This window comes from Melanaphis sacchari, unplaced genomic scaffold (genome assembly GCF_002803265.2).
Source record: "Melanaphis sacchari strain LSU unplaced genomic scaffold, SCAv2.0 Contig12_pilon_pilon, whole genome shotgun sequence".
NCBI lineage: Eukaryota > Metazoa > Arthropoda > Insecta > Hemiptera > Aphididae > Melanaphis > Melanaphis sacchari.
Window position 1 is genome coordinate 1966451 of NW_020270527.1, and position 16310 is coordinate 1982760.

Sequence of the window (16310 nt, forward strand, 5' to 3'; positions counted from 1 at the left end):
ATGACTACCTATATATAATTTACTATAAATTATAATAGTATAAAAGGTACAAATAATATTTATAATAATTATTTGAAAATTTGAAAAATATGATACCTACGTCAAATTTGTGTAATTATTTAGTAAAATTATGGTAAATATAAAATAATATAAAAATATGGTAGAAAATTACAGATGGTTTTTTTACATTGTCTGTGGTACCGAATTAATTGAAGCTACTATAATTTCTTATCGATTTACATTGTTAAAATTCGTACACACCGTTAGCATGACGCGCTATTAGAAATTTTTAGTTTTAATTCATTTTTATGCAATATATGATTTCTAACTTATAAATGTATTTATATTTTATATACTAATATAAAAAGTACCTATATTCACGTTACGTTCTGACGTTTATAAAAATCAACATAATCTATAAATTATAATTTATAATACTGTCGTTGCTTAAACATGTTACGACATCGTAAAAAATAGTGCCCAAACGTATTATATTATTTCGTGCCCAAAAGTGTTAAATTTTGGGATAACATATCCCAATTGTGTAGTAGCCACATAATTATGGCTTACACATATTACATACGTTATGACATAATGTATTGTAACTTTTTAAGTGAATATGAAATTTTACTATAAGTTTTGCCTCCTCCCCTATATGTACACCACATAAATACCTATTTAATTCCTTACTTATAGTTACTTAGCTATAAGTTAATATTAATATTATTATATTCTACCCAGAAACCATAAATTAAAAATGTATTGTACCTATTGAATGAATATTAATTCATTGATTAGCTTATATTTACTATTTATTATACGTATTAATATATTACATAAGTATTCAAAGATTCCAAAGTGATTTTAAAGGTAATAAGTCATTTTCTACAAAAGCGTTAGTTTTTGGATTTTTTTTTTTATATTTTGAAGTCACAACAGAAAATTCTTTTTAAAATTTTTTTTTTTCAAAAAATGTATATTTTTACTTTTCTTGATGGCAGCATTACTGGTAAATATAAATGGAATTTAAATCGAGTTAATGGACTTTAAATTATATATATAAATAATTAGTATGTATTTAAAGTTTTAATTATAGGAGTGGAAGAACACTGTAGTAAAACTCCGAAAAAATACGTACTCTGTCAGTCCACATTTCACTATTCCGCTCATCTGTATTTTAAATAGGTAATTATAAGTTATAACTAATTATTAATTAATTATTCATTTTATTAAATTTCTTTTTTTTATATATATTAAAATTATTAGACAAATATTCTGTTTTAATAGATGAAATTAATAATGTAAAATTTCATTCAAAAAAGTAAAAACCTTAAACAATTTAATAATAAAAATATAATTTATTTTAAAAATGTGAATTTTGAATGACTAAATTAAGTAAATAATTAAACCTTTCAATATCCCCAATTGACATTGTTTATTCAAAAAAAAAAAAAATAAATAAAATAAGTAAGAAAAATTATATTTTTCCAAATTTAAATACTATTTCTCTATTAAATAAAATGCATTTTTACCTTTAAAATAATCACCTTATATATTGGTTAGTTGTTAATAACGGATATATAACATGCAATGGAATTAGGTACCAATGGTCAAATAATAAATTTAATAGGTACATTGTTAAATGGATACATCACTATTCACTAGTTAGTGTTATAATTAATAATGTGGTTATACCTTACATATTTATGATATATCTACCTACATCAATAAATGATAATAAATGTTTAACATTATGATTATTATCTTAAGACAAAACATATGCTTAATGAATAAATATCTGTAATATTATAAACTAATACTGACCAAAAAAAATGATATTAGCATGAATGATAATAAATAAACAAAAATTAAGACAACTCAAAATCATAATAGTTCACTTAGTATTATATGTATTGTGTTTAAAATTTTAGTAAAATTAACACTGTGTAACGGTAACGAGACTTTAACACATTATAGACTGACAGTTGATAGTTACAAAGATACAATACCTAGACGATTTTATTTTTTCGCAATACCTTAATATTACTTACTATGGGTAGTAGAGAGGATGGAAAGCGTGACAAATAATGATGAAATGTATTAAGGTCGCGTTATCGTTGAATAAGCATGTAATTATACATAATATAGTTTTTCGATATTTTACAAATCATATTTTGGTTTTAATTATTTGAATGAATACAATAAATTTTAGTGTAACTATATATATTTATGTTATCTACCTATAATTAGGTGAATTTAACATAAGTCATTTTAGGTAATCATAAGTACGTAACAATTTCCACGTTTAAACCCAAACACGTACATTCATGTCCCAGGAACTCGTGACCACAGACATACCATTCGACGATACACTCAAAGAAGTCACTCTGTTCTCGTGTCCATTTAAAGTACCTGCCGTAGTAAAACATAACGTATATTATTATTTATTAGGTGCATCTCTAGACCGTAGTTTATAGTATTATCATGGCTGGATTTTGAAATGCATCGAAGTTTATGGGACTTACATCCTGAGACTTGCGAGAAACCCTTTTATTCTCAAAAATGAAGATCCTTTCACCTGTCACCTGAATATTTCAGTATTTTGTAGTGGCTCGCTTGGCACGTTTAGAAGGGTGTGAGCTTACATGTAGGTGTGATACTGTGATATTTCCGGAGGTAGATATGTACATTCACATAGTTGTTAGTGATAACTGGTAAAATTCTACACAGAATTCCAAAATATATTAAAAATTTGAAATTATATAGATTCGGAACACTAATTATTTTACTCACTTTCTAAACTTACACGACTGAAGTTAAATAATATATGCTATTAAAGCATCATCTGTGATTTTCAAATGTCTACTTAAGTATTTATACTAGATTGTCAAGATTTCAACTAAGCAACATATTAGTTTTTAAATCCAACCATGATGCGTAACATACATAGATTAAATTAATAATTTGTCTACACGAAATTTTCCTATTAACTTAAATTTTGTTAAAGCGTGTATAAATGTTAATAGAAATGTCCAATTCTGGGTCACTATTATTGAATCACCAATATTTATTAACTGAACTCAAGTTATCGTATAGATTAATTGTGTTATGAGCTTATGACTAATAATAATTTTCTAATCATGGATAACATATATAATTACCGTTGTGTTGGACTTTCATCGTGTCCCACACATGAATCGAGTTATCATCGCTACCAGCCAACAGAAATCTACCGGATACCGATAGGCCACACGAAGTGAATCCTGAAGTGGAATTTGGTGGTTTGTACATAGCGATTTGTTGATCAGACCTAATGTCGTATAGACGTGCGGACTTGTCCTCCGAAGCTGTAGCAAACCCAAATCCACTGTTATGAAACTGTAACAAAACACAAGACGTTTAATCATTATTATAAATTATAATTGCTAACATTATAACTAAACAAGTATTATAAATTTAAAAGAAACATACACAAACAGAATTCACGTCAGCTTCATGTCCAAAAAACACTTGTTTGCATTTCAGTTCCCTGCGATCCCATAATTTACAAGTCTTATCCACGCTGCCCGTCACGAAAATATTTTGATCAGATGACAATGATAAAGAAACGACATCTCCACAGTGGGCGGCTTCTATTTCACTTGTTTTTTTACCAGCTTCCAGGTCCCACATACAACTGTGTAGTTAAAACACGAACAAATTAATAAATTTTTTTGATACATTAATAAGTAAGTACGTATACAATCAATAAATTCAAATCCAACCAGTTTAACTTTTAATTAGAATTAATTTCTACTGTAGGCTCAGCATGGGGTACAAAGGTATGTACATTATGTACATACCAGTATAATGTATATACCATTTACCTACTAAATTATATTTTATCACATTATGTTTTATAATTTTATGGTGTGTACCTACTATTTATGTTAAGTACATATAATACAAAAAAAGCATTACAATTATACGTATAGGTAATAAATTTAGATGCAAAATAGTTACAGTTTCATGTCTCCAGATCCAGTGATTAGAGTTTTATCGTCGACAAACCGACAAGAAGACAAAAAACCCTCGTAACCCAATAATTCGCGTACCATTTTCGCTCCTCCATTCGAGTCACGATTATTTAAATCGTAAACAGTGCACATATTATCCATTCCTCCACAAGCTGCAAAACACATATTTTTATGTTCAAGTAAAATTTAAAAACAAAATAACGGTGTCATCATATATTTTCGAATTTTATTGCTTTTTGTCGTTATTTGTATTCATATTCATCACCCTCAACACGTTTTATGACTAACGGCACACCCATCTATCCACCCACCACTCAATAAAAATTAGTAGAATTGCTTCGCTTGGTATACGTATTCGACGTCCGATTGATAGAATATATTGAAACCTATATAATATTTGTATACTAACCGACATAATTGCCCGTAGGTGCAAAAGCCACAGACATAACCCAGGCTGAACGTAATGGTATGATTTGTACTTTATTACCGGTCCATGTGTCCCATATGATAAGTTTGCCGTCCAGCGATCCGGAAACTGCGTGTCTGTTAAATAAATTATTTCATTATTATGACATCATGTTTTATTCATTATAAAATTATAATGTAGATTCCGAGAATAGTGGTAAGTATATTGTATATTATGTTTTGGTATTTGGACATTTGGTTGTTATTTTAAACATTTATTTTACCTATTATCACCGCTATAGTGGACAGAGTTCACTTTATTAATGTGTCCTTTGAGCATTTTCTTAGTGACCAATTTACACTTTGGCACATCAGCCATCCCATCAGATATTTCTTCAATGGTTTTGTCTTGTTTGCTTTTTTGGTCTTGCTATAATCATGGTAAATAGACAATATTGAGTCTTGATACTTAAATAATTTGAATTAAACCATAAAAGTTATTGTAAAAATACCATTTCAAAATAAATAATTTTTAAATTTTTTTTTATTGATAAATTTCTAAATAATGGATATTTTTCGTGATATTGGTTTTTTTAAGTTGTAAACTTTTTTAAAAATAATGGTATAATTTAAATTTTGTTGCATTATATAACTTTATTCAGACTTACCAATAAGATAACACCGGCCAAAAAAACTGAATTTGCCAGATTAAAAACAAAACAAAATCCTAATCTTAAAAAATGTGTATGGGTATAATTTATTTATGAAAATAGTTAATTAAGAAAATTTTCGTATTCTAGACAAACAAAAATTTAATTTATATAATAATTAGTATTTAAAAACTAAAGTAATTAGTCCTTTACAACAAATTGCATTTTTAAAGTTATTGCATACCATATCGTTAGGTACATATTTTAACGTATATTATAGTTTAAGAAGAGGAGAGGAGTATTTAAAAAGTTAAAATTTACTACACTACTGTACAGTGTGCTTCTTCCGCTCTGGAAATGAATTTTTATGACAATCATCTCCTAATAACTCTAATTTCAGACACATCATTGTTTTTATATTTTTGTTTTAACAAAATATTGTTATAATATTAAACTAAATTCTTATATAAGCTATATCATAATATGTACGTATACCAGCTACATATTAATTAAGTATCTACACTCTACAGTCTATAAGTGTGAGGGAACCTCACAATTTTATAGTGAAAATTTGATGGTTGAGTATTATTATAATAATTATGTGATACGGACGGGAAGAAATATTGTCAATTTTTAAAAGTTGTATTGAAATTCTAAATATTTTTGTGCTTTTAAATTTTTTTTAAATGTCTTAGAAACTGACTATGAAGTGCTCCTCTTAAAAATCAATACTTATGAGCCCGGTTTTCAATACAAAGTGAAATTTTTTTTTGGATGCTTTAACAGATATCATTTCAAGTACATAATTATCATTTCATATTGAACAAATACCTCAAAGGCATAATGTTTTAATGAAAATATGAGATATGACGTATTTATTTTAATTACCTATCTATAGAGATTTATGTGGTGTCTTATTGGGAATCAAACAAACAAAAACTAATCGGTCAGTTAAGATTATATTCTTACATTGAGATCGCCTTTATTTTGAGTACAGCTATACTATTTATTGATTTATCATGCCTAAGTTCAATACTTTTTTATTATTATGTTAAATTAGTCAAGATAAAGAAGTTTTAAGAATGTGAAAGTTAAACTGTCGTTTTCGTCTCGCTTGTGTGCCTATTAAAAAAAAATTGGGTCATTTCTTGGTACATTATTGCGTTGAAGATATTTTTGGTTATTTTTAATAGTTTTTACTGCATTTAAACCCAGGTCCTACTCATTATTCATTCACAATTTAAACGCAAATTTAATTTTTTTTTTAGTTTTTCCACAACATTGCTTTCCAACGTCATTTGTTTCATACACTAAAGAGCTTAAAAATCAAACTTTCATTTCGTTTTTTTTATTTTTAATCATTTTTTAAACTGAGTTTCTATTTTTTTCTATATATTTTATAAAAATGATTAAGAATTGATGAATTTTTACTAAAAACTAATATCTTTATCATTAGAAAGAAAAGATTTGAATAGATATTATTTATTTTGCTTTGTAATATTATTATTACGTAGGTATCTGTTTGAACATTGTATGCATCAGACGTATACGGCAACGACAATTTAATGGTCTGACAAACATTTTCATTACGCAAAGGCACATAAAAGCAAATATAAAATATAAATAGGTCATTTTATTAATGATTTACATTTGCAATAACGTCAAAATTATCAAAATTTTTAAAATTTTGTAATATCTACCTATTTGTATTGTTAAATTTGTTAGTGTTGAACTATAATATTTTAGATTCTGAGCGGACCAAAAAAAATTATTTGCCAGGTAGAAACGGTTAAAAATGTAATATCAAACCTCATAGAATATTCTTATACCTCTATAAAAAACATTAAAAATACATAGGTATAAATTATTTTTGTATGCATATGAAGTTAAAATGTTGACAAAATTCGTAAAAATTACAAAAAACTACTATTTTGTAGTTAAAATACACAAAAAATTTTCTTTTAATAGGTACCTACTTAAGTTTTGAAAGTTTATTATAAGATTTCTCATAAGTAACTAATATTGGAACCATTAAATCTAAAAAATATATTAAGACATTTATTTTATATGTATTACTATTTTAAGTTTCAATTTAGACAAAATTACCTATTTAAACAATAAATAATGATATGTTAATTATTTTGTTATAATTTAAAAATATTACTGAGGGAACTTAAACTTTCGTATATTTTATACTATTATATGAATTTTATAATACACAATAAGATTTTTTGTTTATTTTAAAGTATTATTTATTCATGGTGTTATTATTGTATTTTTCTATTTTACGGTATTTACAGAAATATGTTATTAAATAATAAATTTTGAATTATATTAGTTGATAAAATATAGCATAGACATATATTATTATAATAGTATAATAAATACAATGTTTTTAAAAAACCATTATCATTTGGTGATATAAGCTGATAAGACTGTTTCCATTCAAAATCGTTTTTCGTATTCAATCATTTACCATTAAATTCAGGTTTAACAGACTTTTTTTAACAGACACCCACTTGGCATGTACAGTAGAGCAATACTCACTTATCTACCTTTTTTTAAAGACAAATGTCTTGTTTTGGACTTTATATTTATGTTCTACTCAATAGGCATAAAGTTTAATGTAAAATAGTATCACAGTATAAATGTGCATTTATACTGTGTTAAGGTTATAACAACCAACAGGTTTTATAGTTAAAAGTCAATACATTAAGTGGGACTTTTAAATAGAACTATAGAATTTATTAACATATTAATTAAATTTACTCTGTAGTTAAAATTAGTCTTCACTATTTGGATTGGCAGTCATTGAAACTGAGCAGGTTTCACTGTCAATATACTTAATAAGAATATATGCTTATCTACAACTTACAAGAGAAAACTATAAAAAAAAAAAAAATCATAAAGCAAATGGCTCTAACTATGAAAATTATATTATAATGAAGAAATCATATGGATGGTTTATAATTTTTAAAACTAATGATAATATTACGTCTACATAGTATATATTATATACTAGCATTTTTAAAAATCAATAGTTGTCTCTTTTGTACAATATGAAACCTTAGTAGGTACATAAATATATTTTAATACCATATACTGGCTACAGGCAGTACTAACACATTTATAGTGATTTTTTTTCTATTTTATTAGTAGGTTATAACTTATTATTTCGTTAAATATTTATTAAAGGGTAGAGTAATAATTTTTAATTTTAATTAAATGTTTGTAATATTATTTTAATTTATTAAATATTTTGTGTTCAAAATGTCACATATTTTCTTAATTGTAACATAAAAAAATATAAACATATAATAAAGGAATGATAAGCAAAATTAAAAAATAATAAAATATCTTGAAAATGCAAATTAAATTATTATGTATGTTTATTTCAAAAAAATTAAAATTAACATAATGCAATAAATGTGTTTATACATAATATATAATATGTACATATATACAGTTAAACTAGTGAACAAATGTTATTACCTGACATTTTGCAACTAAATCTTCTAGTTCTTTTCTAAGAGCAATTAATTCTGGATCTTTTGGAGGCATTATTAATAACTAGTAAAAATATAAAATAATGAAATGTTACGTTCACAAAAGACAAGAATAAAGTGAATCATTAAAAATATGTTTAATGTTATTACTGTCATTACTAAGTTTAAATCCAATTAGAGCAAAACAGGCAAAACAGGGCTTCTGCTTCTAGATGCGTGTAGTACACACAAGCATACTAACAGCGGTTTAATGCAGCTTGTGCAACTTTTACTCTATTTGTTAACAATTTTAGTTTATTATCACTTAGGTCTTTTGAAGCATTTTTAATAAGAAAATGACTTAAAAATAATGTAAGGCCTTCGCGGAAAAACTGCAAAGTAGGATTTTTTGATGCTTTTAGAAATATATTGGTTGTTTCTTCTTCATCAATATCTTGTAACACTTTGATTAAAGTTTGTCGAACAAAACTCACCATCAATTTGTTCAGGCTTCCCCAGTCAATATTCTAATAAACAATGATTTATTACACACATGTATTACTTTAAAAAGGTTGTATTTAAACATTACTTTTAAAATTGTGATTGGTAGTGAATGATTGCGTAACATTTGTGCTAAAAATGATGCCAAAATTGGTATTTGATTTTTTTTCAGATTGTCAATTTCTTCTAAACGCACATTTATTGATTTTTTGAAAAATGCCTAAAAGTAATTTTAATAATTGATAATAATAAGATTATAAAAGATGTTTTCAATAATAGGTACTTGATATTTTCTGTTGGATTGACATAATTGTTGTGCTACATAAGCAAAAAATGGATTATACATTTTATAAACTAATAAACAATGAATTAAGACACTGACAATTTCTTCTTGTTGAAGACCTTTTAGACCTAATCGAACAAGCTTGTTAAATGCATCCAAATAGTCCTAAAAATAAGTTTAAATTAACAGCAGTATAATAACATGATTCTTTTTATAAAAAATAAACATAAATAACAAATATACCTCAGCAGTGAATAAAATACAAAAAATGTTTTTTCTTGTATCAGTATTCATACGATATTTTTTTGCCATATCCAGTAATTTTTTATCATACATGTCTTTTTTCTGTAGGTTATTAGTATTTTTTTGATCATCACCCTTCCACGCTGAACCAACAATCCACCAACGGCCTTTATTATCAGCTGATAATTATAACAAAAATAAAAGATACATATATTATTTTTGATCGTGTGTTAATGTAGGTTTTTTAAAATAACAAAAATGATACCAACCATTAAGTAAATCTTCATAGGATATAGTTAATTCTGCTGGAGTTTTATTATATTTGTAGTAAGTACGTATAACTTTTTGTATTTGCTCAATGTATGTTGAATAACATTGTTCTGAACTAGTAGGTATTTTATTTACATTATTATTTTTAATTGCTGACAGAATTTCCAACATAAATTTAACTCTAGAGCTAAAAAAAAAATATTAAAATATAAATTATAATTCATACATATAAAAAAATAAAAAATATTAATTATAAATTGAAAAAAAAAAACTATTCAAAATGTCTTCAATTTGTACTTTGTCGTTGATCCACATATATCTGAACTTTTTTTTTGAATATCTAATAACAATTTTTTGATTAATGTAGGACTATCTTTTCTAAGGTTAAATCCTATAGTTTTTAAGATACTTAGAATTAAATCAATATGCTTTTCTTCAAACTTATTAAGTAGTTTGTTTAAAATTTCAAAAATAAAACCACTATGAAATACCTAGAACAATAGAATGTAATAGTTATAAAGCAATTGAAAAAAACTTAATAATAAAAAGTAACAACAATATAAATATCAGAATTTAACGTGTTTACAATAAACTATCATGATTAAGATTATTATAAATATTTAACTTTATTTCAAAAATTAACCATTGCATTAAATTTAGATTGTAAGTAAAAAAAAAACAATTAAACAAAAACTACCAGTTATCACTAACATGAAATACATTTAAAATCTGTAACAGAAAAATAACCAGCTGAAAAGCTATGTTAGAACATCAATAGTTGATTTGTGTGATAAAATATGTCATCATACGTTTTAAGGACTATATTTTGCTTCACAGATGGAGTACAAAATTAAATATTTATTAATATTTTATGTATACTTATATTTATTTATTAGTATATATTTTTAATAAGTAAGCTAATATCAACAATATTATATTGCACCTGATTAACTTTATTGTTCTTGCACATGGCAATTTAATTAGATAAATAATAAAAACTTAATTTTTTTTTTTTTGGAATAGATAAATAAATTATAATAAAGTTTATAATCAATTAGAAATTTATTTAATGTTAAAATGATTTTTACTTACTTTAAAAGCATATAGACAACATAATAATAGGACAATATTATCTAATTCTTTATCTTCAACTTTTATATTATTACTCTCAATAAGAGTATTAAATTTGGTTGCCAAATTTTGTAAAAAAAATGCACCTAAAAGTCAATATACAATTAAATATTATTTTTTAAATAATAACATAAATTATTTAATTTAACATAAAACCAACAACAGTATATACTTGGTAGAGACTATAATGATGAGATTTCTATGAATACACTTGAATGATAGATAAATGGTGTTAAATAAAAAATTTAGATAAGAAGAAAATTGCAATGATAAATTATCTAAAACATAATTATATTTATAAATCTTTATATTAAGTATAGTAAATAACAATTTTGTATGATTATTATGTAAAATAATTAACATGTTGACTGTCCTATGACCACATGATATGTATTATTGATATGCCAAATATATTTTTTCATCTTATTCTTAATTTGTATAAACAATTTTATTTAAAAATATATATAGACTTAAAAAAATATATTTATTACATCAAAAAAAATTTTAATTATTCTATTTTATTGACCATTACTTCTCATAAATGTATTTAATTTATAAAATAAAAATAATTTTAGTTACCTATTTCACTTCCAACATTTGTATGTAAAACTGTTATTAATGTGCTACTTTCTACAATTATTCTGTAAGGTGATACACATTCTGAACGTATTATAGCATCAGCTATACATTTATATAGTGTTTCGTTCATATTGTTTCGGCTGTTAACTTGATAAAAGTCTTCAATCTATAAATAATTAAAATAACTAATGTTATAAAAATTAATAATAATTCATGTATTCACCTGTCTACTAATGCTATGCATATTAGTTTCTGCTAATCTATTTAATAACCCTTTAACTTGTTGCCTGAGACGTTTAAGTTGTTCAGATTCATCACTTTGTTTTTTCCTTAAATGTGGAGGCACATAAGTTATCGACTGTTCCTATTATTAAAACACAAGGATAAATACAAAATTAAATTTTTTAATAGGGAATATTTAATTCTAGTAACTTACCACTATAGTGCCATCAGATTTCTTTATTCTACCATAAATATCTTCTTTCATACTTATAGGTTTTTTATCATCGTTATTCTCTAATACATTTTCATCATCAGATTCACTGTCAGAAAATGTTTCTTCTTTCTCATCATTATAATCAAATTCTTCTTCATAGTCGTAGTTAAATGTATCACCATTATTATCATTATCATTTTCGTCAGACATACTTTCATCATCATATTCTTCATCAAGAGTTTCTTCACCAGATACACTTTCATCTTCAAACTCCTCGTCCACAATGTCTTCATCAGATAAATTTTCATTTTCATATTTATAATCAAAAGTATTTTTATTAGATAAGTTATCAGATGATTCAAAAGTAACTTTTTTTTTGGATTTAATTTCTGGCTGTTTCTTTTCTTTATTATTTTTTAAAGCATTAACAGTATTATAATCATCATCAAAATTTGAATCTATATCCATCAAACTTTCTTTTAAAGATGAACAGTTCTTACGTGTTTCGGGATCACATACATCCAACAAGTCTGATTATAAGTTATTAAGGTTTATTTTATTTATGAAAACTAGAAAAATTCAAAACAGATACCTACAACCTACCTAATGTTTTATAATTAAAAAAGGATACAATCAAGTCCATCATCAATAAAAGATTTGCCAACTGTTTTCCTCTTGTCCAATTTTAAATGTTTGGCCAATCTTTTGATCTCCTTATCTTCATCTTCATTAGCATGTTTCATTTGCTCACGACGACTTTTCTCAAATTGTTTTTGTAATTTGATTTCTTCAACTTTTTCTTTATTTCTATCCAATACTCGCCAGTCAGTGTTAGACGTTTTTGGTAATTTTTTATTGGCATTTACCTTTTGTACTTTAACTTCTTTAGTTATAATTTGTTGCAAGTGTCCTTTTTTTTGTTTTTTCATTTGGCGTATGGCTTTACGTTCAGCTTTTCTTGATTTGAAAACAAACCGTTGTTCTGAGCTGGTTTTCACTGATGATTTGGTCTTCATTGTGAAACTAACCAGTAAAAATTAAATACTGTTAGACACACACATATAATTATTTTATTAAATCTATTATGATATTAAAACTTACATTTCGTATCACGATGTTGTTGATAGAATTGTAACTTACACAAAAATACAAAATTAATATTAATGAAAGATAAAATAATTAATATCAAAAATAACCGAATAATGAATAGTCAAATGTAAGATTTCTTTAAAGATTTTAGTTCTTATAATGCACGAATACAATAAAATAAATTAATGATGTAGGTACCCACATTCATCAGCATCTAACAGTTGCTGCATGCCGGTTTGCTCGAAACTAGTGATTACTAATATTATCAACATTCATCGTTCAGATATCGTTATCAAGACAAGTTGGCCACGAGGATTTTATCAAAATAAACAAGTAGGTATGTACAATTTGACCTATACGACACACACAAATACACGATTAGGATTTATATTATGACATCAACTTAATGTATGTCCATTTAAATTTAAAAATTTTTTTTATTTTTATTTTTAATTATTAGAGAATATATAATCTATACGACTATACCCAAAGGTATAATAAGAATATGTGCTACATTATATTAAAAAACATGAATAGGGTGAGGGAAGAAACCATCCAGTGATCGCACTTCCTTTTGCTTAAATATATGTATGTGTAAGGTGTAACTATATATATTTTTTTAATTATTATTTATTATCTATTTTTTTTTCGTTATTCATTAGGAAGATCTCTGCACCAGTTTCTTTTTTAATGTCGTGGAGGGTATCCAGGAATTGTGTGAGTGGCTACTGGCTAGAGCGGATATCAGAGGATTTGAGTGATCAGACAGTTTGTTGAAAAAACGTTTGTAAAAGGTTTTAGCTTCTTCGTGTATAGTTTTCATTTTTAAGTCTGAGTTTATATCTAAATTAGAGATATAAGGGGGGGGGGACATTGGTGACGGAGTGTAGGATTTTATTTTTGTTTTGTATTTTGTTGAGGTTAGATTTTTTGGCATTACCCCATAGTTGGAGACCATATGTCCACATGTCCACAAATTTTAAATTTAACCATTAATTTAGAAACGTAGAGACTACGATATACCTATAGAAGTTCTTTTGAAATGGTAAAATAAAAATATGTACTATAAACTTAGTAGGTATATAAAGCATATGTTGATTACTCTACACTAAAAATAATGTGTTTATTGTTTTGTAACTAGTTATGGATGATTCGTTAAAGTTTTTTATAATAATTAATAAGCATATTATATATACTATAATGTTTGATAGTAATTTTATTTTTTTATGAAAATGATAAATTAGTACAAACATTAGGAGAAAATATAATTGAATAGAATTATTAAATCGTAGGTACAGTTGTTGTATTCGTAATCAAAGTTAGAAATCCTAAAACTCGATAGGCCGTTACTTTGCCTATCCAGCGCGACGCTACATATGTATAGGTGTAATAATATATATAAGTAGACTAAAGTATAGACCAATTTTGGAATCTGACCCCTTTTTAATGACATTTCCTATGACATTTAACACATGAAAAATATATTGTTATAATATATTTTAAAAATTAAATTATATTTTTGTTCATAACATACACATTTATATATATATTATATAGTATTATATATACCTATATACATATATAATATTATAATAAATAATATATATAATATAAACATATATAAAGTAGAGCACTGAAACGGCTGATTTTAAAAATAGATTTTCTTAGAAATAATTAAGATAAGAATTCTTACTAAATATTTGAAGTTCAAAGATAATTTGCCATTTACGTACTATTTAGAAATCATGGAACAGTAGAGACTAGAGTGGCGAATAACGCACTTATGCGATAAAACCGTTTTACAAAAATAATGAGTTACGTAGCTCGGTAGTTGCACTGTGTTCATTTCGTTTTCATTTTAATCTTAAACACCTCGATTCGATACCATCGGTCTAGATTAATTAAATATGTATAACCGACTTTGAAAAACCGTGTTTTGTATTATAAAAGAAGCCTATACGAAAAAAGCCATACGTACTCCTGAAAATATACACCTTTGGAAGTGATACACCGTGTAGTGGTCAGTGGAAAATATACAAAATAAGCTAGAAGAGTGCTTCTGGAGGACATACTTTAAAAATAATAAATGACAAGTTTGAAATTATGTACTTAATTATAATAAATAATAATTCATTTTTTTTTTTTTATAATTTATCTTTGAAAATCGGCTGGTTTAGATAGTTTAGTGGTCCATAGTCTACTCTGTAGATATTTATACAAAAATATTTCTAAAAACAGGAATTTCTTACAATTTGCTTATAAAACAATAATACATTTTTACCAGCTCTGTATAGAAATATAGAATATTAACATTTATGGAATAAAAGTAAAATTTAGTACGTACAATTTGTTAAAGCATAAATCGACCAAGCAATAAGTATTACAATACTATAGAGATTATCGTTTATCTAAATTTCTATCTTTAATATGAGTAAAACTGGCTATTAGGTTTAGTTAATTAAATAAACAAAATAATATTTTATTTTATGATAAATATTTTTTTTCTTCACTAGCTACTTTTTAGCTTTCTTTGTACCACTAATGATATACGTACCATAGGTTGAGAAACGTTGATATAGCTTAGATAGGTAAGCATACCGACATACCGTACACCTAAATATATTTTATTGAAGTTTCTATATTTGTCGTGGAGGTAAATAGACTTTTGGAATCTTCAGGCTACTTTATAAATTACAAATTTGATTAAGTATGTGCTATGTGCATAATATTAAAAAATAATATTAATATTACTTCAAATTAATCGATGTTTGGTTTTGACTATTATGATATACATTAATATAATATAGTATAATACGTAATACAACACTTAAAGCAGGCAGTAGACGCTGACGTGAAATTTATCGTCCTATACAGCTAGTCTATCGTCTAACGACCATTTTATTTCGGTTTATTTAAACAAATAAAACGTGGCCGATTATATGTTCAATTGCCGTGAAGTTATAATCAACAATTTTTCACATCCTTGGCAACCCGGGGCCAAGTGTATTTACAAAAATCAGACATAGTATAATTATCTGAATAAAATTTAAAAGTAACGCACTTTTTACTTCTTTTTTTACGGGGCATACCGTACTGATAAAAGGTCACGGTGACAGTTTTTTATGACAGTTGTTAGATATATATTAAGATTTATATTGAATAATTACCATAATATAATAAAAAATAATTTTAGATTTTGAGCGGATCGGGAAATCTAGGTAG

The 16310-nt window shown here is 25.4% G+C and overlaps 2 protein-coding genes across 3 annotated transcripts; both read right to left on the reverse strand.

Annotated features, from left to right (window-relative positions):
- Positions 1–1885: 1885 nt before the first annotated feature.
- LOC112591151 (guanine nucleotide-binding protein subunit beta-2) lies at positions 1886–8824 on the reverse strand. 2 transcript variants are annotated; one of them, XM_025334863.1, is made up of 8 exons: positions 8737–8824; positions 8564–8641; positions 4706–4851; positions 4426–4559; positions 4003–4168; positions 3472–3676; positions 3162–3378; positions 1886–2412 (listed from the first exon to the last, which is right to left on the reverse strand). In XM_025334863.1, exons 2-8 carry the CDS (start codon positions 8630–8632, stop codon positions 2306–2308), a joined length of 1044 nt encoding a protein of 347 aa, XP_025190648.1. In that variant the 5' UTR covers positions 8633–8641; positions 8737–8824; the 3' UTR covers positions 1886–2305. The 2 variants fall into 2 exon arrangements, with proteins under 2 accessions (XP_025190648.1, XP_025190647.1); XM_025334862.1 differs by having other exon boundaries at positions 8728–8815.
- On the reverse strand, positions 8466–13323 carry LOC112591150 (nucleolar MIF4G domain-containing protein 1 homolog). Its single transcript, XM_025334861.1, has 12 exons — positions 13101–13323; positions 12631–13022; positions 12000–12529; positions 11787–11927; positions 11564–11729; positions 10946–11070; positions 10151–10344; positions 9853–10040; positions 9584–9762; positions 9341–9505; positions 9146–9277; positions 8466–9083 (listed from the first exon to the last, which is right to left on the reverse strand). The coding sequence occupies exons 2-12, from the start codon at positions 13013–13015 to the stop codon at positions 8814–8816; spliced, it is 2475 nt and encodes an 824-aa protein (XP_025190646.1). The 5' UTR covers positions 13016–13022; positions 13101–13323; the 3' UTR covers positions 8466–8813.
- Positions 13324–16310: the final 2987 nt, after the last annotated feature.